Genomic DNA, 26,062 nt, shown 5'->3' with positions numbered 1-26,062 from the left:
TGAAATGTTGCAGTTCAGGTGTAGGAGCTTGGACTGTTGATTATTCAAGGCCTGATACTTTCCCCCTTATGTTTTTTGTAATCTGCCTTGGAGAGGAGTAGAAAGGTGCCATGAATCTACATTGCATAAGGAGATCCATCTCTCTGTCTCTCTGGCAAGCATAATAGGTCTGGATCATGAGCACTTAATATTGGCACTTTTAAGATAAATGTGAAATTGCCGTAAGTAGCTAAGGAGAGGGGAAGGGGAAGGTTTGTAAGTAGACGTAACTTTTATTAAGTCAGTTGGAATACATAGAAATTTAAATTGTTGAAGTTGGACTCTTCGTAAAGTATCTGTGGTGTGCTAACAGGGTTTTTCAAAAACTGTCTTTATGAAATTTTGATTTGTAAAGCAGAAGATCTTTGTTTATTTTGCTATATCATGCACAAGCAGTGTTGGAGATAAAACAGTTTAGCCTTCGAGTATGGAAAGTCCCAACTCATGTGATTATGGAAATAAAAATTCAGCTTTCTGCGTAAACAACAGATAAGACCTTTGTTTTAGCCTTCCATGCTACTCTTTAAAATCTCTCTGGAAGATTTTAGAAGAACAGAAAAATTTTAAGACTTGGAGGATTTATTTTTAATCCCTTAATGAAAAAAACAAGAAACTCCTTATTGAACTGTCTTGTATAATTGTGGAATATATTTCTCTCTAAAATTTAACTGGTTTACAGCATTTCTTAATAATGCTAAATTACTTCCCTAAGAACATTGTCATGCGCTTTGGCCCTCCTGTAGAGATCAGTCCAAAAAAAAATAGATAAAACTCAGAAATCGTCTTCTAGACCTGGCAAAGCAAGTTAAACTGAAGAACCCAATATTAGCACTGTAGGCAAGGAAGATCAACACTGGAGTATGGAAATGTTTTGGGATAGGCATGGTAGTGTTACCCACTCTTTAATAAAGACTGGACCTTTGCAATAAAATTGGCTGGTCTTCACATGTGTGTTACACTGTGGAGAGGAGAGTCTTGAGGTCTTTCAGGGAAGATTTTTGGTTTTTTTCATATAGAATTTCAGGGAATAATGTCTTCATAAGCTCCTTTCTTTGGGTTATGATCCCATAAGTCAACGATGACAAGACTGATCTATGAGAAAAACAAGCTTGAGATCTTCAGCTCGTAAAGCTTCCAGGTCTCGTTGCCGAAGCTGTTGGTTGGTTTGGAGAGACACATTAATGCTGACAAACTCGCAACTTTCTAAGCAAGGGTGATTGAGCACATTTATAATTTAACTGAGAGAAGTTATATAAGCTTATCTACACTGGACTTTCAAGCTCCAAGGCTATGGTATGTCATCTAGTCCAGCAAAGTAATCCAAGAATTGTTAGACTTCAACATTTACACAAAATGTTGTATTTCAAAATGGGCCCAGAAACCTCTTGTTAATTGCCAGTCACTGTAAACTATGTTCTGTGGATAAAGAGTTATTTCTTGTTTGAATAACTTGTTAGTCCTGTGTTGGGCCAAAGTAGAGAAGTAATGGCCATCACTGAAAAAGCTGCCTTTGCTGCACACGTCTGTATAGGTTGTGGTCTCCTTCACTCCCCTTAGACAGCTATTGCAAATCAACCTTGTAACTCATTTGTGACTTACCTATGTGTCCACCCTGAATTTTAGTGTTCTGTGGTGGAAATGGATCCTCCCAAGTTTGAACAGTGTGAACTGAGATGCCTGTAGACTAGAAACCTGTGAGTTGCTTTAGGAGGTCAAGATCCTGACATCTGTGCAGTGACAGCAACACAAATGTTAAATTGATGCACATGCTGGGAATCAGCTTGCATTTCATCTTGTGCTTTGTTGTCCCTGTCTGCAACTTTAATTGTCCAAAGTTCAGCATATCCCACTTTTGACATTTGTATGTAATATGTATAAGCTGCTCTGTTTAGGATTCTGTGTTCAGTTATCTCTTCTCCCTCTTTTTTTCCCTCTGCTCACACCAGCTTCTCTAAATACAATGGCATAAATTCAGTCATGATGTAAAGGACTCATAGCTAGAGGATAGAAGGAAAATCTTCTGGAAAGAAGATTGTGCTTAATTGCAAGAATGAGACAAATGGCTTAAAGTGCTTAGATATTTCATGAACTTTTTTCTTTTGCTCTATAACTTCTGCTGAAGTGAGGGTTGCAGCACTTTGCTGTTGTTGCTGTTGCCACTGATGGAGAATAAACAGTAGTATGGAAGTCATAATAGACTTTGGAGTTTCTATCAAATCTCTCTTTTTTTGTTACTGAAAGTCTGTTTGTGGCATTGTTGGGGGGAAGGGTGTCTTGGGGGAAGGGTGTCTTAGTGAGGCTTTTGTTGGCTTTTGCAAATTTTCCGAAAGGGGGTCAGAACCAGTCTGGCTTCTTATGACAAGCTGTTCTGCAGCTATGTTTCTGTCATCGTGTATTTTCCATGTATTCAAGTGAATGTATTTGCTTTGTTGTTTGTTTTGGACAGATCTTGGGTCTTTGGATCTTGGAATGTCTTTTTTTTTTGTTGTTTTTTTCCCTGAGTCTTGAGCAAGTTTCCATCCCAGAAACAGTGCTTATGTACTTAGGGTATTACTCTAAACTGCTGTAAGATTAAGTGGAAATGTCAAAGCGAAGGCTAGAAGTGGCTGTTAATTTAAGAATCTGTGTTTATCGGGATTATGTTTTTCTTCCAGATAGATTATGAGGGATAGTCACAGAAGAGCGGTCCTTAGATTTGTCTGGGAATAGCTTTTGGTGGCGGGTTGAATGTCAAACCACAGGCTATCCAGAGGATATGAAGGGGGAGGAAGTTGAACACGAAACGTAAATTGCATGTAGAAAAGCCAAGAAGATGAGCGGATGGGATGACAGATGATTAGAGAAATACAGCTGTGGTGCCCAGTTGTGCCCATCAACACCGCCGTGTTCTGTAGTTTCTTTTTCTCCTGCAGTGGCTTACTTTTTGGCCTCCTTTTTCAGAATTAAACCTAAAGCTGAGTCTTGCAAACATTTTTCTACATATCAGAAAGGACTACATATACTTGAAAGAAAAGGTATTAATTTTTTTTTTTTTTTTTAACCACAGAATGCCAGAGATATTCACACCCTGCCCAGCAGATTGGGTGAAAAGCCAAAAATGTATGGGTTTTTCCCTCTGATATGAAAATATTTGCACAGCTCTGATAGAGATTTAGAACTTTAGTTTCCAAGATAGCACCCCTGTTGTTAATCCCATCTGTACTCTGTGGGATATCTCTTGTGACATACCACTAACATTTGAGGTAAAAATAGGCTCTTTTGCTGAGTGACGGTAAGGAAAAACAAGACTTCTTTTGTGGTTAAAGTTATCACATAGTCATATTCATTTACATGCCGTTCATGCTCTCCTATCTCAACTAGCAGAAAACTGAGATTAGGTACAAACAGACTGGGGGAGAACATTTCTTTATGCTGTGCAAAATCAATACTTGAATCTTCCAGGTAGATGCAATGTGAAAGTGGCTTTTTATTGTTTTTTTAAGGACTCCTAGGCTTTTTCTAGGATTTTTATTCACATTAGTGAATAAAACCTGTGAATTAAATCAGTATTAAAGTGTTGGGAGATCAGCAGTAGTTGAGAGATGCCTCTCCAGAGCACTGTGGGGTTATTTTATGCAGATTGGTGGGGTGGTATTTGAAAGTATGACATTTCTCCTTTCAGTTTATGTGAGAGATGTATTGAAATTACTGATCTGGCTTTGAACATCCATTAATGTCTAGTAAGCTTTTACAAATGACTCCTGGGTTTTCTGTGTGTGCCTTGATTTTTTTTCCCCTCTGCTAAGCTAACAGAACACTAATTTCAAATACGTTTTGCAATATAGATGTGAAATGCTGTCCTATCTTCAGCATCTTTAGCCATCTTGCTTGGCACTTTGCTATCATCCTGAGCTTTGCTTTCAAGCCTGTTTGTTCCTTACTTCCTTCCCACTCCCTGCCAAAAAATCGAACCAGCCTTGCTGCAGGTCACACATGTGTTAAATATACCCCGACCCAGAAAGAGCCACTGCCTCCATAGCCCCAATAGCTAGAGCAAGTGGGATTTAAAGCGCACACACACAAAAAAATAACACCTTTGCTCCATGGAGTCTTTATTTATACAAAGTGGAGCAAACCTGGGAGGAGAGTGTGAGCCAGAGCTGCTGTGCTGTGGCCAGCAGTCGTTTCCCTTGGGAAGTGGGACGTTATCGTTCACACCTGATTTAAACCTCCTGACTGCCACAGATGCTAAGTTGTTACCTGTTTATATGCATTTGTCTTTCATTTTCCTATTGTAAGCTTTCTGGTCAAGATATTTTGTAAGGTAATTCCTGATTTGTCCTCTATATTAGGTACCTGAAACATTGCACAGAATTAGTATACGCTAGGTGGGAGCAAAAGATGACTTACTTCAGTTGGCTTGGTGGCAGCTATGGAGCTTTACTAAAGCAAATTGTTTAATTTAATTAATTTCCCAACCTGAGACTGAAATGCCTCTGCGCTCAGTAGGCAAATCCCTTGCGGAAGATGCTGGCTCAAACCACACGTGATGAGGAGAAACAGGTGGTGGCAATGCAAAGCTGGCAGGGGTACAAGGATTTATTTGGGTTACCAGTAGAGGAGCTGGGATAGTCCATCAGCAAGCAGTTGATGGAGAAGCAGCACAGCGGCCACCCTGCCGGTGGGAGGAGCTGGCCAGTTCGGTACCTCCATTTGGCACCTCTTGCCCCACATGTGTCAATGGAACCCCCTAGGGAGGACAGGGATAGCGATGTTGAAAGTGCTGCTATTTCTGCAGGGCAGTGCCTGTCTCCAAACCCATAAAGGATCTTGCTGATGCCGGTTGGAAATGGCACTCCTGCCCCTATTTCATGCCCATGGTCTGTAAGCAATGGCGTGCCATGTTGAAATTGAATATAGCTGTGTGCTTGTGTAGAACCTGCAGGATCTGGTGTGGATGTTCCAGCCTCAGTGATTACATAAAATTATTAAAACCATTTTACAATAGATAACAATCATTGTAGGTACGGTTAGAAGCTTTTGTTTTGAACTGCTTGTCTTTTAAGATAAACCACTTTTTTTTCTTTTCTGTTTTCCTTTTTTTAAATAAAACCCTTATCTGCTGGTGAACAGGCATCAGAGGAAGTGTCAAAATCTCTGCAGGCCATGAAGGAAATTCTGTGTGGGACCACAGACAAGGAGCCACCTACAGAAATTGTGGCTCAGTTGGCACAAGAGCTATATAACAGTGGCCTTCTAGTGACGCTTATTGCCAACCTGCAGCTGATCGATTTTGAGGTAAGTCAGCATCCATAAACCTTTTAATTTCCTTGGTCTCAGCTCTGTCAGTGAGTAGAGCTGTATTTTTCTGAAGTCTAAATAATTTTATTGCCTTCGAAACTGTTCTTCACATTTTCACATGCTGAAGAAAGTAGCTGCTGTAGATTGGTCAGTATCCTGATAGACATGTTCATATACTGGAAGCAAATGCAATGCATCTGATTTGGGTTTTTTTAATTTTTTTTTTTTTTATCAAAACAAAACCAATAAAGAAATATTGCCAGGTATATCCAAACAAGATAGGAAATGATGCTGAGAATACTCTCTATGATTGACCTTGTAAGCTGCAGTGATGAACCTCTTACTCTGGGACAGTGCAACTAGAGCCAACTGCCATCTCTGAAGTGTGTCCGATTTAGAAGGAGTCCAGGGACATGGAATAAAAATAATTGGAAGCATGGGAAAATCTCATGTGAAAAAGACTGAAAAAAATCAGGATGGTTTAGCTGAGCGGAAAGGAGTTGAAAAAGGTATTAAAAACTGACAGCAGGCGTCAAGGTAAATTGGGTTGCCCCTACTTAATTCTTTGGATTAAAAGAAGAAAGGAATGTAACTTTTTTTGCCAGCAGAAAGATTAATATGAATATATACGTATATACGGATTATTTAATTTTATATATTTATATATAAGATTATATATTCCATGGAACTCCTTGCCAGTTTTGTTGTTAAAGCTGAAAACTTAGTAGAAAACTACTAAAACAACTGAACTTGCTTATAAATAAGGAGAAGAAAAGTTGTGGTAGAAAAGTTTGCAGCAATTCAGGATAAATATAAACCCTTTGAATTGACCTTTGGCTGGTAGGGACTGGGAAGAAACTTCGTCACTGGCAGGCCATTATATTATTCCTGTGGTCTGTGGTCAGCTGGGGTAGCGGTCCCCAGGGACTGCTGTTATGAGTTCTGCAATTTCTGTGGCTCCCAGGCGCTGGTGAATTGTCACAAGTGTCTGAGCATCTTTGAGCAGTGAGAAATCCGCAGCTCCCCGGAACCAAACCTCCACCACTGAGGTCTGAAGCATGAGCAGTACCCAATGTGTAGGGCAGGGCAGACACTGAATTTAAAAATCAGTTCCCTGGAGAGATCATCTGATGCTCTCAGAGCCACCTTTTGTGGGAGTGACTTTCTTGCGGAAGTTTTCTCCCCTTATTGAGGTTATTTGTTGTTACTTTACTTTTCTTTCCATTTTGCAAATAAATGAAAGGGAGGAATAATGGGATATTTATGTTTTCTTTTTCCCCCTCTTCCCTCCACCCCCAGTAAAGCCAGGATTCAAGGGACTGATTAATTTTTTTTTTATTAATTTTTGAAGATGTTGTTAGTGGAGTTCTCTCACTCTTCCTCAGGTCTTAAGTTCAGGAGGCTTTTGGTTTTTTTTTTTTTTAATGCTAAATTTATTAAGTTCCTTTCATTTGTTTTCTCCCTGCCACCCCTGGTTACTGTTAAGTGTCTTAATTACAAAAAAAACCCCCACCAAACAAAAAACCCAACCCAAAGCCCTAAAATTCTAGTAATTTATTTGTTTTTAAGAAAAAAGGAGAGGGGGGAGGAGAAGATACTGTTAGCAAATACACCACAGAAGGGAAACTGCTGCATTTTTTTAGTTACCTGACAGCCTGTATTGCTTTTGTTAAAAACATTCTGTATGGGCATATTGAACGGGCAGTCTTCAAATGCAAGCACTGAATGAAATACCTAATTTGTTGCTGAATTACTGTTATTACAAACAATTCTAATAACTCTTACTGCAAAATAGATTTTCCCATGATAAAACCTTTTCAATCACTTAGCAAAGCTGTTATACATACTCTTTTGGCAAAACAGTAGAAACAAAATGTCATTGAACAAGAGGAGAGCAAGAGCATGTGCTGCTTTGTCTTCATATTCCCATTGACTTTTTCAGTTTATCAACTTCTCTGCTTCGATTTTGTTATATTGGAGGCCACAGTTGGCATTTAGGTTTCTTTGTTGAACAAGCAATTTCATCACTTTATAACATGCACATCAATTTTTTGATCTGTATGTAATGGTAGAAAGCAAAATCATAAATTACTTGAAAATCTGATTTCTGAAGGGAATAATGTTTATGTAGGTTACTTTGTTTTGTCGTGACTCCCTGTCTCCTCCTCACCAACCCTGCTACTGACTTTGATCCCAATTTTGCACAGCTGCACTTCCTTTGAAGATGTGTTTTCAAAGACTTCATGAAACTTGATGGCTGTTTAGAGGAGCGAGGCCCGAGTTAATGCCTGCACAGAGAAAAAGGCAGAAGCACAGACTCAAGTCCTGTCTCATTTGTGTTTCATCTGCCAGTAAACTTACAGCATGTGTGGCTGGGGGTGTGCGTGCGTGTAGGGGACACTTGCATACATCCATCACACGTCTATAGAAAACACAGGCTTATTGCTTCTGCCACTCAAGAAACAAGATATAATTTTGGTGATGACGTTGTTATGAAGCACTAAAGTTGGGTTTGGGCAGGAGCCCAGAATCAAGATCGGACTGGATTTTTTGAAATTTAGAATATTAAATTTATTGTTGAACTTTGAAGAACTGAGGAAAGTGTACATACATAAAAAAATCAACTAAAAAAAAAAAAATGTTACTAGCTGCATGTAAGCCTAATGGTTCACAAGCTGTAAAGCCACTAAAAGAGGTAGTAAATAGCCACAAGCCCAGGACTGGTGATGTTAGAACCTTTCCCTTACTTTGTCTTGAAACAGGAGCTAAATTATGGTATAGGTATCATGCCATTTGTTATTGATATAATGGCATCCTTTGCAGTTTTTTTGTTCATGTCTAGCCACTTCCTCTCCATGCTGCCTTATCTTGTGCTTCAGTGGCCATATGTATTTCATTATAAGGCAAAACTGAATCACAGATCCAAGTAACAAGTGTTGCAAAAGTATTCCTACAATTTTTGTAGATGTCTGGTGGTGAGGGAAGTCCGCCTTGGTTCCCTCCTATCTGCCTCCATTCCCTCCAGGAGAACCCAGAGAGACCAACTTCTCTGGCTTTCACCATTGCTGGTCTCTAGAAAATTGGATATAATTGGATATATATATCTCTCCTCTCTGAGATACATATAGGTATATGTATCTCCTCTCTGCTATTGGATATAATGCTGCAGTGCACCTATATTAAGTAACCAATATCAAATTTGGCATAGCAGAGAGGATCACTTAATTTTTGGCGATTTTCACCTCGCCCTTTCAACAGCTCTTCTCTCTCTGGATTGTTTTTGTCTTGGAGTAACTGCTGAAGCCACTGGGGATCACAGGATTCCAGACATATGTTACGGGTGTTGTAAAGATAGGGGAGAATGGGACGACTTTATTATAAAGAATTAGTCTAATTAAGAGAATGTCCAAGGGTCAAAAGTGTTGCAGACAAAGGCAGATGGACTGGCTGGCTCTGATTTGATTCTTCTGTTTAATGCCCCAAGTCCCTGAGTCTCCAAGCCAGCTGGGTTGGAATGAGTAGGAAAGCAGAATATTTCATGTTTCTCAGCAGTGATTTATTTGTAGAGGTGAAACCAGGGAATTTCCCTCTGTGTGAAACTATCTGCTCGTTGGCTTCAAACGTTCAATAAGTTCTCCTCCAAGGAATGTTTGTCCCCTTGAGACAGATCAATGAGCATGTACAGATTATAAGTAACCTTTTGCTTTAGCTTGCCCTGTGCATAGTGTCCTGCTGTTGACTCAGTGCCTTGGTTACTGGTCATTAGTGCAGCAGTCTCCCCCCTCCATTAATTTCACAAATCAGTTTGTCTCCTGTGGCCAGGGGAGAAAGCGGATGGGGAGGAAGAGGACTTCTAATGCAAGATGTATTGGCAAACCCTGTGGCTGAATAGAACATAGTTTGGAAGGGCCTTCTGAAAAGCTGTTTGCATGGGGAAGCATTAGTAGACAAAATGTGATTGTGCAGATGTGTGTATAGGAGAAAATTAGGATAAAGTGAAAGATCTTAGTTGTGACTGAAGCAGACATGTACGTGATGCAGCCTTTCTATCAGTAGTAATTATTTCATTCTTCATGGTGAAATAATGGCCGCAGTTTTAAATTTAACCCTGATTTTCAAAAGTGCAATCATACGTGGCATTGATTGCATTTGACTAATGAAAAGCTTTAGCTTTGTAAGTCTGGGCTGTGGGGCAGTGTACTTGGTACTAGCTTGACAGCTTAAATTTGGAGGCTGTAGGAGCAATAGTACACACTGCAAAAACATGTTTGCCTCAGGGTAGTGACTTGCTTTTTTGGTACTTTAATGTTGCTATTTAAGATAGCCAGGGACTTGCTTGACAGAATAAGGGGGATGCACATCTTTGTTTAGAAAGAGAGAGGTATAAATGGGAGTGGGGGGGATCAGTAGTCTTCAGAGCCACCCGATGGAGGAAGCCTTCTTGTGGCATTGAAGAAACAGCAAGTATGAGGTGGTGTGACTCCAGAGAGCCCAAAAAAGAGACTGACTTGGTTTGTTTTCAATTTCATTTCTACTTTAAATAGATATTATAGTAAATGGTCATTTGTTCCTGTTTTTCCAGTTGAAGATGTATTTTGCTTCTTTAACAGGGCAAAAAGGACGTTTCCCAGATATTTAACAACATCTTGAGAAGACAAATTGGCACACGCAGCCCTACCGTGGAATACATTAGTGCCCATCCACATATCCTATTCATGCTTCTAAAAGGGTGGGTGCTTTAATTTGATTTTCATTAAAGAGCATTGCCTGGAACATGCTGGCATTGCAGTTGATCGACTTTCTCACTTTTAGTTTTAAAAAAAAAAAAAAAAGGATTTTCAGATTTTGTTCCAGATTTCTTATTTTGTTTCTTTCATATTGACTTTCTTTCTTCTTAACTGTATACTTTTTAAGGACTGGATTATTTTATTTGGCCGTTATTTCTTCATCAAACTTCATGTTGGAATAAGTATGTGCTGATTGTTTTTGACTGCTCCCCACATGATCTGTACTTCAGTTCTTGCCCTAAACTCTTGTGTAGCTTTGTTGATGACTGCTGAGTTTAATTTAGACTTTTTTGCATTGCAGGAGTGACTTATAGTGGTGTCTGTAAATAACTGGAGTCAAATGCTGGACCACCATGCGGTAGAACAGAGAGAAGCAAAAATGCATAAAAAGAATAGCTGTGTCTGTGGGGCATGCTTGTAGCCACATGTGAACTTCACCTTTAAATTAATTCAGTAATGAACTCCATGATTTTCAGCATTAAAACTTCTTTTTTTTTTTTTTTGGTCTTTTAACCTTTGAGGGAGTCAGTGGTCAGCTGTAACCCAGTGGTTCCCAAGGTAAGTTGGCCAAGGAGCGGGAGTAGACTGCTGTGTAGAGAGGACATCAGCTGCAGTTGCATTCAGGAGTGCACGAGTGCTGGCCTAAAACTCTTGAGGTTTCTGTCCCCTTTACTTTTGGCCAAAAGCACCATCCATTCAGCGAGAAGCTTTGCTTTTCCAACCCTTGAAGTCTACTGTTTTCTGCTCAGTTTTCTGTGGTTTTCTAAACCACAGAAGCCAAAGAAGCCAAAACTTCAGGATTTTTTATTTTTCCCCTAAGGAAAGCAGAATATATGTGATTGAGATTAAAGAACTGATGTAGAAATAAGTGCATTTATTAGCTGATCAGTATGCAACAACGTGGACTCTCATAGTAGTTGTTTGGTCAGACTAGCAACAGCCATTCAAAAACATGACATAAGCCTTTTAAACTAATGGTTCTTAAGAGAGTAAATTTTTTTAGATGCCTGTCTTGCTCTTGAGGCTTAAGATTTGCATTTTTACCATTTGCTCCACAGCCAGAGTTCAGAAAATACTTAGGCACCATCTAAGGTCTGTGCATGACAAGGCTGCAGCCCTAACAGTAAAATTCCCTTCAGCGTCCCCCCTCTCCCAGGAGCAGACCCGAGCAGGAGACGGATAGGCACGGGAGTTCTCTAAAATAGTTATTTCTTTCAAAATTGGCCACACTTCAGCACAGCTGAGCAGGGAAAAAAGTAACCAAGAGAACTAGTCAGTACCAGGGATTTCAAGAACTGTGAGCTTGTGGTTGAACGTGGTGGCAAAGCTCTTGGTTGCTGTGTTAGGAGGTGTGGACTCGCTGCCTTCCTCGCAGGCAGGGTGGTGGGGAGCCCGGGCAGGTGGCTGGGCTGAGCTAGGTCTTGCTCTTACAAGTACAGTGATTTGTTGTGATTTAGCTTTAGTTTTTTGAAACTCTTGACTTGTTTTGTGTTGCTAAATACCAGCTTCCTCAGAGAGGAAACCAGTAAACTAGTTAAATGGATTTTGGTTTCATTTGTACATTAAAATTCACCATTTATATAAACCTCAAACTAGTTGTTTCAGGACAGTGATGATAATTCTCTCAGTCATTGTTAAGTTGTACAACTGTTTTCAATTTCATATATAGACAGAATAATTTTCTTCCCTCTTCTCTGTCTTTGCTTTTGTGATTTCCTCCTCACTTTTTCACTCATTTTGTTTTTGCGAGTTGCGCATGTATCGCTACCATATGTCTGGGGCTTTAAATAAAGTTAAAAAATATTTTTGGATCATGTCCCAGATATTCTTTGGCACCTGTAACAAGCAAGAATATTAAGATGATAGTAAAGATTTTATGTTATGCATAGGTACTGCTGACAGACATTTTAGTGTAGGTGACGTGAGCCAGTGGGTGTATTTAAATGGTATCACTTAGGTGCTTTTTTGGAGATTGCTGGGTGCAGCAGCGTGTCCATGTTAGTTTGGTCCTCAGGCTCCTCGTTCTTGATTTCTTGGCTATGTCTCTGCAGCACTGCCCTGTGTCAGAATTGCTATTTCTGGAGTTTCTCGTTAGAAAGTGCTGTTGAATTCATCAGCAGCAGTCCAGAAGACGTATCCAGCCCTGACGGTATTGGAGCAGCTGCTGCAGAACAGCGTAATGATGTCAAATGCAATGCTGTCTTACCTGCCTATGTCCTGCTGCCAGGACTGTCTAAAAAAGATACTTAAATACATGCCTAAAGCAAGGGTAGGGCCCCAAACTTGCGGCTTGCTGTGTGCAGGCGGAGTGTAGTGCTCGCGTGCAATCAGCTATGAGACTGGGAAACATGCACCTCATGTTAGGCACCACCACTTGAAAACGTGACTTGAGGATGAAGTTAAATGAAATATATGATATCAAAATCTGCTTAAAGGAAAGGAGAGTGGATTTGGCTGGCTTGTACCATTCAGTGTTTGTTATATGACATTATTTGGAGAGAAAAAAAAAATTTCAACCATGACTATAAAACAAACAGCCCGGGACTATTGTGAAGGCTTGTCATTGTTTTACTTGTGTTGGATGCAAAATTTCCCAACAGCATCAACAAAAGGTTGATTTTTTCATTGCATAATGTGACCTCTGTTGAGTGGGAAGGATCCTGAATCAGAGCTCCCGCCCAGTGTTTCCTGCCTAATACTCCAGCAGCACTGCCAGCTTGAGATAACTGTTCTTACATTTTAGGCTTCGTTTTACTTGTTGGCTACTTCCTTCCAGCTTCTCAGCTTCAGAAAAACATACAGCACATAGTTCACTGCTTCTTTTTTTCTTTTTTTTTGTAGGTTAATTGACCTTCCTGCTGCATGAGCACTTGCTTTAATAGTATCTTATTTTTTGTGTGTGCATGCTTTGTGTATGAATAGGATTTCAGACTAATACAATGTTTGGTGTATATATTTGGACCAAATTTTTCTCCGGTGTCAGCATATTGCATTAGCCCAGAAATAACTTTGGTCTTTTGTAATTTAAAATATTTTCCCTCTAGTACCATGACTGTAAAGGACTTGAAGTTTGTGGCACTTGCATTGTTTCTCACAAGGGACAAATTTGTAAGCTCCTTTGTGAATATATATTATGCTACATGCTATTTAATGCACTCAGTCACTGCCCCAATCTGTTTTGTGATGATCTCTTCATATCACAGTGCAGTTAAAGGTTTAATGGTATATTGGCTAAAGTTGCAGAATTCCACTTGAGTTTATCCAAGGATAAACTCCTCATCCAAGGATAGACTCGGGCTATAGAAGTTAGTGCTGTTTGTCAAGACCTCATGTCTCCCAGGCTCGATGCCTTCCTAATCTCCTGCCTGTGCTCCTTACCTTGTACTGTCTTCTGCACTAGCCACACAAGTATGATTCCCTTTGCGCTGAGATGCATCTCTGCTCTCAGTCTTGCCTCTTTCAGCCTCCACAATAAGTATTTTGATATATTTCAAGTCCATTATTTCCTTTTCTGGTTGCCCCTGGTAGTCAGTATATGGGAGTTTCTTTAGGTTGTAAGTTCATCCAAACAGAGAAGAACTCTATATTTTTTTCTGCTGCAGGGGTATGTCAGCATAGAGCACTAATTACTCATTAGAAGTTATTTTGAAGCACATCTTTATCATTCCTGCCTGGTGGCTTTGCATGTAAATGTGGGTGCAGAGAACATGCCAGCTATGACCAGGCAGCCTGTAAACTTCTTCCAGGCATATTCCAGGAGCCAAACCCAACTTCCCTCGCTTATGTGAACAGCCAAAGGTCCATAACCCACTTCCAGATAATGGAGCATTTGACTAAGAATGATTCTGTTGATACTTGTGTTATAAAGTTATTGTGCTGGAAACAATGTAATTTGCTTTTACTCCAACCAAAATATTCCGTAGCCAACTATTAAATATTTTCCTGGCTGCACTCCTAGGAGCAACCCCGCCTCTTTTTGCTTGAAAATTAGTATTCCTGTTAATGGAGTCAAGGAGAGGTGCGCCTCAATGGAAAACATCAGCGAATCTCTGTTGTCTAAAGAGTTATAAATACATGTTTGCAAATGTTTCCCAAAAGGAAACAAACAGGGGCTTGAGTGCCTGCATTTCCTTGAGGGTGGGAAGTTTCATTTGCCTGTTTGGAATAGCAATTCATTTTTCATTAAGCCAACTATTGTTGACATCAGGTTGAAGTATGCAGCTCTGGTATGCTCGCAAAACACCACCATTCTTTTAAATTGCAAGCTGGTGGTAAATTTGAGGGCCCACTCACTTACAGCACAGATGGCATTTTGTGGTTTTCTTTTTTCTTTTTTTTTTTTTCTTTCTCTTTTGGCCTAGTGATAGGAATTAATTGTGCAAAGGAAAAACGATGCTGATAAGCTCTGGGTGATAATACACAGTTCTGATATAGTATAACCAGCTTATTGAAACAGTGTGCTTTCTGTCCCCTTGGACTTCACTGCTTTCACATGACTGAAGATTACTGGAAGAAGTTCATTTTAAGTCCTTCCTGACTGCTGGATTTCATCCTTCCTTTTTTTTTTTTTGTTTTAAATTGTGTTTCTAACAGCTTTGTTTCAGATTAATTTTGGCTTTAAAGAAATCAAGACTTTATAGATATAGAAGATGATCTGAATTGCCTCCCCCCTCCCTCCCTCTCCAAGATGGAGAAGTGTGCTGGCTCCTGGCTATTGCAACGCATGTGCCATGACAGAACTGTAACTTGAGGAATGAATACTTGTCTCCTGAACAATGTCATAACCTCTGCAGAGGAGGGATTGAGCAGAATTCCTCCTAAACTGCAGAAAAGATCTTCAGAGCTACAGAAAGCTTAATCCTGTGTAGACTGCTTGGATAGACTCTTCTTACCTTCCTTGTTAGACATTAATATTCTAGAGCGACGCTCTCTAGAAGAGGAGTGGGAGGTGATGGATGGTCATGAGGTGTTATATTTTTCTTGGATAAACTGAGGAGCTCAAAACTAGATCTGAAAATGGAGATTGTTGTATTGTATGGGTTTTGCTTTCTCATAAATCTAAAGGGGTGAAAGAGGTCTGTTGAAACGTTATGCGCTCCCCACAGTCTTTCCGCAGAGAGGAGGTGCAATGCACATTTACACCAAAATGTGTTTTGGCATGCGAAGGCAGAGGTTTGCAATGGGAAACACTGGCAGCCTTATCTGTGCGTTTGCTCCTTAGCTTTGGGCTGAGATCCTGAAGCTGGGTACAGTGCTCTGGCTGGGAGCTGCTGTCCGTGTGTTGTGTTCCCTCTGGCACACACGTTTCCTATGCTACAAAGTTCCCCATTGCTAGAAAAGTGCCTGTTTATCTTTGTTCTTCTATGTTTTGATCTTTTCTGTTTCTTTTCATTCTTCAGATATGAATCTCCAAATATTGCCTTACGCTGTGGAATTATGCTGAGAGAGTGTATCCGGCATGAACCACTGGCCAAAATCATACTTTTTTCGGAACAGTTCAGGGACTTTTTTAAATATGTGGAAATGTCAACATTTGATATAGCTTCTGATGCCTTTGCTACATTCAAGGTAAATTATTAGATACCTGTGTCATAGCATTGTGTCAAAAATGGCACTCCATCAGCAGTCATCACTGAATGTTGCGTTGCCTTTAAACTGGGAGGCTTTTTTATTGTTCAGTAAAGGGTATCATTAATTGTCGGCCTGTTTGTAACAGGATTCAGAACAGTGATCAAGTCTGCAAAGAATTTTTAATTCAATGCAGATTTACATTTCACTAATGTTCTTCATCTTGATAACCCAAGGCTTTTTATGGAACCATTTAAAACTCAAATTAATCATGTATTATGTATAGTTCTTGTAAAACGCATAACCTTTTTCTCTCCCTAACCTTCCCCTGGAAACAAAACCACTACCCATCATGACCACAACCAGTAAACAGAAAGAGTCATTTAAAATTCACTTTTAAAATCCTGTAATTTTTGCTGACCCTTCTGAGTTCGGCAGTCAAGTTTAGACTAATGCTGTGCCTGCTGATTATTTTACAACTTATTTGTATGCTCACTTTAGTGACCCACAGTTCAGTGTAATGACTGTACTGCTATGAGCTAAGTAGGTGAAAGCACCACGCACACTCTCTATAGAGTCTCTGTGTTGTATTAAAAATGAAGTTGGGTGAAGCTTGCCAAATGTCTTGGGAGTTTTTATGTGACCACCATCTTGCCTGCAAGGTGCTAGTATAGTCTTTGAGCAAAATTTGGTGCCTATGAGCTTAATGTACAGGGAAGATTTGTCTATTTCTGAAGAAAGCTGGGAAAAATTTTTTTCAGGTAAAGACTCTTCTAAATATAGACATAACTTCTTTTTTTTCTTCTATCACTGGGTTCCTTGCTGTCATAGAAACGCGTTGTTCATTCTTTCCTCTCAAAGCTAATTAGAAACATGATTAGATAGACCTTAGGAATAACTGTAAGGAATGTTAGAGTTCAGGTCAGTGATTCAATGCATACTGGAACCCTGCCTCAGTTTTTACTAACCTACTGAATGTGGTAAAGATTTACATAATAGAGACAACATTGCATTCGTCAGTTATGAGCTGAGTAAGATTACAAATTCAAACACCTGTTAATCGATAGCAGCATCTTTCAATTATTTTAAGTCACACTGTCATTGTGTTCATTAGGTAAATGTTATGAAAGTGGAATTAGCACAGAAATACAAACAAGTAAAAATACATGTGTAGGACTGTATAGAAATGCAACTGAAATATTTAAATTCTCTGTCTCTGGCATTTTACCCTGTGCTTGGAAGAGTATCATAGAATCATAGAATCATTTAGGTTGGAAAAGACCTTTAAGATAATCCAGTCCAACCATTAACATAACATTACCAAGTCCACACTAAACCAATTAAGGGTAGACTAGACTAAACCATGTACTTGTCAGAGTACTTGTCTCTGGTCAGAAAAAGTGCTCCTCGACTCTGTTCCCAGCTTGGCAGAAGAGATTTGCATCTTTTGCACAGGTCCTGCTTTGAGCATGACAGCAGAGTATGTGGTTGGTGATGGACAGTTTTCACCCTGACCAGGAGGCAGGATGGGGACAAGGGTCAGTTAAGCTGTGGCAAGGACCTCAGACTGCTGCAACCCTCCCAAAATAAGAGGTATTGATGTCGTTCACAGATCTACAGCTGTGGAACGAACTTCTGTCCCCTGTGATCCGAGTGTATTTTTAGCAGGATTTAAAAATAGGATTCCACATCCTCACGTGCACTGGAGAGGAGTATAAGGGCAGGTCATCCTCAGATGTAGGTCAGAAATCACCTTTTAAAATGCTTGGGGAAAATCTATAAACTGCATTTCTTTTTTAAACTGCCTCTTATTTTAAATTGCCTGACTTAATACATGGTCAGTTCTGGAAATAAACCAGCTGTTCATCTCACCTCCTATTTGTCTGTTACTCTGAATACCTGGAACAGCAAGAAGTGATGTGGAAGCAACTGAACCATGAAATATGGAGCTACCTCATTTCTAATACCGTAAAAATAAGTACTATGATCACTTGCTGGCTGGATTACTGAACTCATGTTTTCAGTTCTGTTTCCCCCGTGTTGGGTTTGTAGTGTTGCCACCAGGGTGTCTGGTTCGGAGCGGAAAGCCTTGGATAGTCTATGCACCAGAGGAGGGCTTAATTAAATGTGCATTAAAGTCTGAGGATATTTATAGTAGGGAAGCATTGGAATTTTTGATGATCTGGAGATGTACTTCTTAATTAAATTCAGCCAGGTGCACTGCAGAGAGGAAACAGAGCTGCTAAAAATGCGGAGGAAAGCAGCTTGTATTTAGCAATACAGTCAGCTGTGGAGGGTGCCAGCAGCAGTTGGAAAGAGTGCTGATTGAATACTGCTGCTCCACGCTCTCTTGTGATTTTGTATGAAAAACTCATTTTGGATTATATTCCATTTGTGCCCCCTATTGAAAAATGTTGTACTTGCCTCTTAAGTGCCCTGCATAAAAGCTTGTGAATCACATTTGTCGCACTCAGCCTTTTAAACTGTTATCATTGCAGTCCTGCTAAATAAAGGAATGTATTAAAAACATGTACTGGATTTTATAGCACTCTGCTTCCCTCTTATAATTGATGGTAAAAATAAATTAAAGGATTCGTATGTAAAGGTTTTCTTTTATTTATGATGCTGTAGAGGATGTGTCTGTGCATCTGCTTCAGCTACTCATCAGCTTCAGTCTCTGACTGGGGGTAAGGAAACCAAGGAAAAGGTGATAAAAAAGATAGCAACTGATTCACTGAAAAAATATCAACTTGAATGGACTTCATCAGGCATTTACTGTGATCAGTGTTATGTTTTAAAGGAGGCAATAAGATAAAAATTAAACTTAAAAGCCTCAAACTGGCCACTTCATTTCATAGCTATTCATCCAGTAAAGAGACTTGATTTCTTCTGGAGCTGAACATTTGCATCTCTGTCGCTGAGCACCAGCGTTCCCATTCTGTGGGAGAGGTTGCTTTAATTTAAATTTGAATGACTTGGCCCTTTAGGATGGGATGCCCTCCCATGAAGCTTCAGCTGTCTTAAGAGTCTGCTACTGCTTGTGTCAGTAAGCCCACCCACCTTGGGCAGAAAACCAGCCACAGAAGAAATTCATCCCACCTACCTGAGACCCCTTTCTGGGGATGGAGTGGCTGTGGAGGGAGTCTGGATGGCTAGGTTAGATTGGTGCCTAACTTCTAGGTTTAAAATAAATAAATAAATAAATAAATGGTTGAATTGAGCCTGCCTTCTTGTATTCATTGGAGATGAGCAATAGCAATTGATCAAACTTAGCATAATTTTCCAGCTGTGGGGTAGCATGTAGATCACTTCTGGCTTTGGGACCATAGCTGATCCCTCCATAAAGGGTTAATTTACTTTCTTCCTTTCCCCCACCCCAGTTTATTGTAAGTACTGTGCACAATGACATTAAGAAAAGGTGGGAGTGAAAAGGAATATAAAGAGCAAGTGTTAGAATAGTTTTATATTGATTCTGTGAGCATTCACTGAATTCTCCTTAAAATCCTAATAAACACACAACATAGTATTGTTTTTAAATGCTTTCTGTCTATAGAAATCATGTTGCAAATACCTTCTAAAAGATGACCTGGTCAAAAATGCTAAAATATATTTGAGAATCAAGGGACAATCAAATGAGCATGCTCTCTCACGTAACCTTTCTCTGTTCTTCCCCAGGACCTGTTAACGCGACACAAATTGTTGGTAGCAGAATTTCTGGAACAAAATTATGATGCGGTAAGTGTAAATGATAGAACAGTTTTTTAAAAATCTGTTCATGCTTAGCTGGAAAAAGCGCACTTTCCGTAGCAGAGGGTTTCATGCTCCACATAAAATAGTCACATAGGACTGCAAAACTAAACATTGCTTTTACTAAAGCAGAATCCTTGTGTGGCATTTGAAATACAGGTACCCCCTCTGTGCACACACATGGGGACACGTGCCAAGGTTTCAGAAGCACTCATAGATTAAAAGCAAGTTTTGGTCCTCTGCATGCATTGTATCTCCTCATATGTGAATGGAACTGTCACCTTTGTATGTAAATAGATCATGGGGAAAAAAGTGTGCACATTTGTAAAGAGTTTTGTGATATTCCAGCACCGATAGGGCCATACTGGTGTAATATGTAATACTTTGGAACTGAGGAGAAGAGCTACTGGAAGAAGTTGTAGCATTTCTGGAAATTACAGGTACCTAACTGGGGGATTGAGGTGTGAGTATTCCTCTTACCATCCTAAGGCAATTAGTCCCTTGGTTTCCTGCCATTTTTCACTTTGAGTTTTTGGCTCAGTTTTGAACCAAATGCGGGTCAGAAAAGTTCCATTAGAATCAACTAAAATTGGACTGATACGGATCATGGAATTATACTGTGGGTTATGTTCTCATGTTACCTGAGGTATTCTTTATTTCATTGCCAAAGTGAAAAGACCAAAAACTATTTCTTTCATTCTAGAGTTACCAAGAAGGTTAAATAAAGATCAGGCCTATTATTGCTGACTCACAAATGCAGCTTAACTGGAGGAAAATTAGTGTCTCTGCTAATCTTTTCTTTTAGTACTAAAGCACTGCATTGGAACAGTCCCTGTTCTACCTTTATTTAACATTTAAAATTTTAAGTATAAATTGTGGAATGTGTGTTTTTTTAGATGATTCCTGGACAGCAGTGTTGGGGTTTTTTGCATGCTTGGTAGATGGTTTGAACGTATTGTAGCTTTCTCTCTCAGTCTTCTTGACCACAAGATTCCCTTGGCCCAATCCTGCAAAAGCCAACACAAGCTTGACTCCTGGTGACCCTCACTGGGCAAATGGCTTTAACGAGCTGCTCAAGGCAGGCTGCACCTCACAAAAGGAGGTTTTGGCATACACCAGTATGGGATGCACCTTCACGCGTTTTGGGTATTGCATTAAATCACAAAGCAAGTCATGACAACAATATGAGTGAGTGGACATTAAGTGCTGGACCCATGTGTCCTGGCAGCAGATTCACCCTCTTGTAAAAGAAGGCTGTACAGGATCTGGCTTACTTCTGTCCTAGTTGGCTCGCACTAGCTCCTGTTACATCCAGTCCATATGTGGTATCCCTCTCAGCAGTATTTGGAAGGGGAGTGTTCCTGGGCATTAATTCACTGCGTGATAACCAGCCAAGAAAAAAGGCTATGAGAGCTGGGCCTGGCATTGCAGTGAAGCGTTACAGGGTGGCACTGCTGCGGCCTCTGCTGCTCCTCCGGGGTGGGAAGGACTGGGAGGAGGAAGGATGGACATGAATCTGATGTATTTGTGTTTTCTTGTTACTCTAGATCTTTGAGGATTATGAAAAACTCCTTCATTCTGAGAATTACGTAACAAAGAGACAATCTTTGAAGGTAAAGTAAAGTTTCTCAGCACTTTCCTTCTAAATTTGAACTCCACGTTATGCAGAATACCAAGATGCATGTGTGGCAATGGAGCAGCCACATGCTTTCTGACAAAAAAAGAAATAAGTGCTTGGGGATGCTGCTCTTACAGTGCACAAGAGCTTGCTTTGACTTTTATTTCCTGGATCTCTGGTGAAGCATTGGGCTGTTTCTATGGAACAAGCACTATCATTTTTCCTCCAACTTCAGATCTGTACTTTGATTCAGAATGTAGTTTAAAATTAACTTGAGAGTAATGTGATAGTCTCTGTCTGGTGCTGCTTGCTGCTACAGCACCAAGTCTGATGTGACCTGCAGATGGGACCAGATAGGTGTGTTAATGTAACATCCACATTAAATGAAGGTGTCTTTGTGGGACAGCTGCACTACACTTGCTTCTGTCCTAGCTGGCTCACACCAGCTCCTATTACACCCAGCCCATATGTGGGATCCCTCTCTTTAGTATTTAGAAGATGAGCATTACTGGGCGTTAAGTAACTCACTGCATGATAACAAGTCTGGTTACATTTTTTTTTTTAAAGGTAGTGACATTGAAACCTCTTAGGCAAGCATTAAAATATGTTGCTGCTTTCTTTAAATTCAAAAGTAATGTAGTGGACTGAAAAAACCTGTGGGTTTTTTTAATTGTCTCTGTAGCTGCTGGGTGAATTGATTCTGGACCGACACAACTTTGCCATCATGACAAAATACATCAGCAAACCAGAAAATCTGAAGCTGATGATGAACTTGCTGCGAGATAAAAGCCCCAACATTCAGTTTGAAGCATTCCACGTGTTCAAGGTGAGCTAGTATGATCTGTAGAGGTGGCAGACTTCCTCTTTTCCTCATAAAAGTGTCTTTCAAGGTGGGCAAGAGAAAGCCCAGAAAATTAAGGCAAAGGTTGGGCTTTACAGTCACGTCTAGTATTTGAGAATGCCTTAATTGAAAACCTTTCTATCACTCAGCCTCTGATTTCTATTTGCCTTCCTTCAGGTGAGATCTTAAGTAGCATCATTTTGGTTTGGGCTGAGGGTAGTCACACAAGTAGCGGTGAGGTGGATGCTACAGCTAACAAAATACACAGCTTCTAGGTCGTATCCAGGGTACCTTCCCCCAACTGTTAGATCTTTTTACCATGTGATTCTGGGTAGATTAAAAAAAGAAGTCCTAAAACTCTACATTAAGGCCAAAAGTAGATGGTGCTAGTGGTGTGCATGAGTACGAACACAATTTGCGTTTAAAGGTATTAAAAAGATTTGGAAAATCTGAGTTTGAAATGAGTTTAATCCTTCTGTCTTTTTGCAGGGATCATTAATGCAGTCTTAAACAATTACCAGGCCCAACCAGTGTGCCTTTTTTTCATGATGATTAATGTTAGTTAGTGAAAAGTTTACTGTTTTCCTATCAAAAAAGTTCTCTGCTCTGGGACAGAGGGTAAGTTGGACTGATATTATGCAAAACTACCTTTAATTTGGAATGAACACATTAATTTCAAGCTATGTAAACAGAGTTGTTAATGATTTTCAGAAGAGGAATATTGAGCCTGTAAGAATATCCTTCCCCAAGATGGTTAAGAAAGATACCAGGTCACACCAAAAGGCATGCTGTTGCAAAAAGGTTACATCACCCTCCACAAATTCAGGGTGACTTGTTGAGTTTTGTACTTCTGCCATTTCTGATTTGGAAAAAAGCTTTCAGATCTTCAGTGTGGATGCTTCAAGGATGTGCAGCTTCTACAAAAAGCTTTTTGATTAAAAAAAAAAAAGCTTCAAGGAGGATTAAAAAAAAAAAAATTCCTTCCCTGAAATAAGCAGCTTGGTAAGCTGTTCCCTTGCTGACTTCCTCCATAGTCAGCTGAACCACTGTGAGTAACTTCTACTCCTCCTCCTTATCAGGAGGTATGTGGCTCCAAGATAAGAGAGCAGTCAGGCATGAAACACTTGCAGCCTTTGAGATGCCTATGGAGGGAAGGGATCAGGGGATTGGGCTCTCTTAGCCGCTCTGTGAATAAATGCCAGATTTTTATGTATGAAACACATGAGTTGCTGTTCCTGAATTAATGATAGGCATGGCCCAGGCCTTGGGAACAGCTGATTTTGCTTATTTTAAGAGGCGTTTGAAAGGATTTGGAATAACTTGAAAGGATTCCAGTGTGCAACCATGTTACGCATTGCTGTTTCTCCCATTCTGCCTTCCTATTCCGCCCTTCCTTTCCTTTTCCAGTATGTTGCGTCCCATTTCCAGTTAGATTGGAGATACTGTAGGCTCAGCCTTGCTTGACCGCTCATGATTGCTACCACGTGGACATAATGCTGAGGCCTTTAGTCCCTTTAGCTCAAAGGGACAAACTCTGTCCTCAGATAGCAACCTCTATGGGATGTTGTTGGTTTTTTCCAGTGGTACCCGTCAGCAGCATTGAAGTGGTGCCGTGGTGTGCCTCACACTATCTCATGTGCATAGTGCTCGTAGTGAGGGAATTGCAGACTCAGAGCAGAACCTGATCAGCTGGAAATTGCTCGTTTATAACCACCAGCAGCAGACTAGAGTAACTCTAGAGGTGCAGCAGAACTCCGCTTTTAGGTCCTCACTGAGGATCTGGGCTAGCTGGATGTAGAAGTGCTCAGCTTCTCCTTGGTGGGGAGGGTAGTTATAGCATGTGTTATAGAAAATTGCATTGTGAATTAGCTTTGAAGAGTGGGTCAGAGAAGAATGTTTTCCTCTGACTTCACCTCTTAAATTGAATTCTAACTTCTTGAGAAGTACTAAAGGAAATCCTTTGATATTTAAGAGAATGGGGGAAAACACTACTGGCTGGTTGTGCCCTGTTCTGCAGTGTTCCTGCCTCCTGTTTCTGGGTTAGTGTCTCTCAGCCTGGTTCTCTTGTCAGCCGTAATAATTCCATACTAATGTAGCTGGGAGAGGAATCTTGTCCTCAGCTTTTAATCTCAGAAACTGTGCCTGCATTTTTTAATTGTGTTTGCAAAATACCTGTGCAGTCCTGGTTGAAATTACAGTAGACTAACCACAGTGATTTGAAATCAAAGGTCTGCTGAGAAGTGGATACTTGCTGCTCTGAGCTGCCAAAAGATTTGGGTTTAAATTACCTGATTTAGATGTGAAATGAAGAAGTGCTTGTTTTTTAAGCATCCAGATTCCAACACTCCCATGCCCCAGCTGACCCGAAAAAAGGCATACGACTTACCTCCCTGAGGCAATTTCTAATTCTTGAGGATTCAAAACTGTAAGACAGAGATGAAAATGATGAGCACCTCTAGTGCAGAAATATTTTGCAGGAGCATTTCGTGGCTGAAAATGCCAGTACCCCTTCAAGCTCTGAGAACATTTCACTCATCCAGGATGATGGATTTCCAGGTGGGAAATTGAAGACAAACAGAGCGCCCACTTGCAGTGCCTCTTTCCATTCTCCGTTGAGGAGATGTTTGATCTTCCTCCTAGCTCCAGCTTCTTCTCTTCCTTTTGCCTGAGCAAAATGGAGCTTCTGCCTTGCGGCACCATCCTAAAGGCCTGTGGCTGCTTTGCAAAGCTGGATGTCCCAGACAATGTATGCATGAGGATTAGCCAGTATTTAATTATCTGGAAAAGCTAACACACCTCACCCCTTTCCTCCTCCTCCATAAATAATCCAATGGGGTCACCTAGAGTTCAGGCTTTGAGAGTCACTGGTTCTTCTCTGCGTTGATTTCAGTGGAGGGGTCTCAGACTTGGGCATGCACACTTTGAGGACCAAATATTGGGAAGGGCTCTCCAGCTCCTGTGATGGATTTGTGACAGTTATTAGTGGAGCCTGCTTTGAGATTGCCTGTAGGGGAGACCAAATCTTTCAGACGTACGTGAATGTGGTGCAGGTATTCCTTTGACCTTACTCATTTACAAATAAAGTCTACTAACAAGCTCTCTTGGCTTTCACGTAAACAATTAGATTATTTTGAGGAAAACACCCTGTAGCGGTGAATTGGGATTATGCAACTTTCTTGTTCTTAAGCAGACATTTAGCAAGATATATTTTACTGTTTAAATCTAAAAATAGAATGGGTACACTGTGTTTTGTGACCTTAGTTTGATTTTTCCGTTCTCTTTCGTGCATATTACAGAGCTACCTCCTACAGCTTGCTCTGCAAATGGTCTCACAGAATTTGACCATACTGACAGTTTCCTCTTGGTACGAAGCTGAAACCATGTCTGTGGGGATGTGTCCTCTCTGTTTCTTAGCTGGAGAGTTTATAGGACAAGAAGTATTATGTGAAGCATTACACTATAAGCAACATGAATTGTAAGGCACCTCTGCGTGCCGTTTCTTGACACAGTAAGATTGTGCGTGACACCAGAGTAAGGCTTAAAATACCTAATCCAGGGTATCCAACCTCTGTAACCACTTTTGCTCTGCTGTAGTCCCAGAGAGTGGTGATGCCTGGTTATTAATCGTAAGGAAACAAAGTCAGATTCTCTAATCAAGTGACCTTGGTATTTGTTTGAAGAAATCCAGTGTATGACTTTTAATGGAGAAGAGAGCAACAGTTCTACTTTGGACAACTTCTGAAGCTTCAGAGTTGATTTTCATTCCAGGCCTTCTGCAAATATTCACAAAGCACAACTGTGCTGAAACGGCTATTTTTAGAGTTGGAATTTTAATAGGAGTACTCTCTTTGTTTTGGCCTCTGTCTCTCTCACATATCTGAATTAAGTGCTCTAGAACACACAACTGAATGTACTTTACAGCTTCCAGTCTGTGCCTTATCTAAGGAATACGTATCTTGAAATCTCATGGGTATGAATGTTTGGCTCTGGCTGAGACTATGGCAGTTCATGCTCTCAGCTCGAGCAGCCCCATGATGCAGCTCCCCACAGCGACCACGGCCTGGCCACTAGGTCAAAGAAACCTTTGTAAAAGACTTGGCGCCTGGGAGTGTTCACCCAGCATGGCAGAGGTTGCAGCTCCTTCCCCAGAGTAGAGGGAGAAGTACCTTGAAGCGGGGACTC

General features: G+C 40.4%; 1 protein-coding gene across 1 annotated transcript in view; it reads left to right on the top strand.

The window, feature by feature from the left end:
• Positions 1-26,062, top strand: part of CAB39L (calcium binding protein 39 like) — a 43,780-nt gene that overhangs the window by 15,148 nt on the left and 2,570 nt on the right. Inside the window, exons 3-8 of the mRNA XM_075719091.1 lie at positions 5,152-5,316; positions 9,930-10,048; positions 15,506-15,674; positions 19,350-19,409; positions 20,969-21,034; positions 21,722-21,865. Coding sequence (XP_075575206.1) covers positions 5,152-5,316; positions 9,930-10,048; positions 15,506-15,674; positions 19,350-19,409; positions 20,969-21,034; positions 21,722-21,865 — 723 coding nt within the window. The remainder of the gene's footprint in view (positions 1-5,151; positions 5,317-9,929; positions 10,049-15,505; positions 15,675-19,349; positions 19,410-20,968; positions 21,035-21,721; positions 21,866-26,062) is intronic.

The sequence above is a fragment of the Pelecanus crispus genome, chromosome 1 (assembly GCF_030463565.1).
Source record: "Pelecanus crispus isolate bPelCri1 chromosome 1, bPelCri1.pri, whole genome shotgun sequence".
Taxonomy (NCBI): domain Eukaryota; kingdom Metazoa; phylum Chordata; class Aves; order Pelecaniformes; family Pelecanidae; genus Pelecanus; species Pelecanus crispus.
Note: the sequence above shows the minus strand (reverse complement) of the source record. Positions and strands in the feature narration are given on the sequence as shown.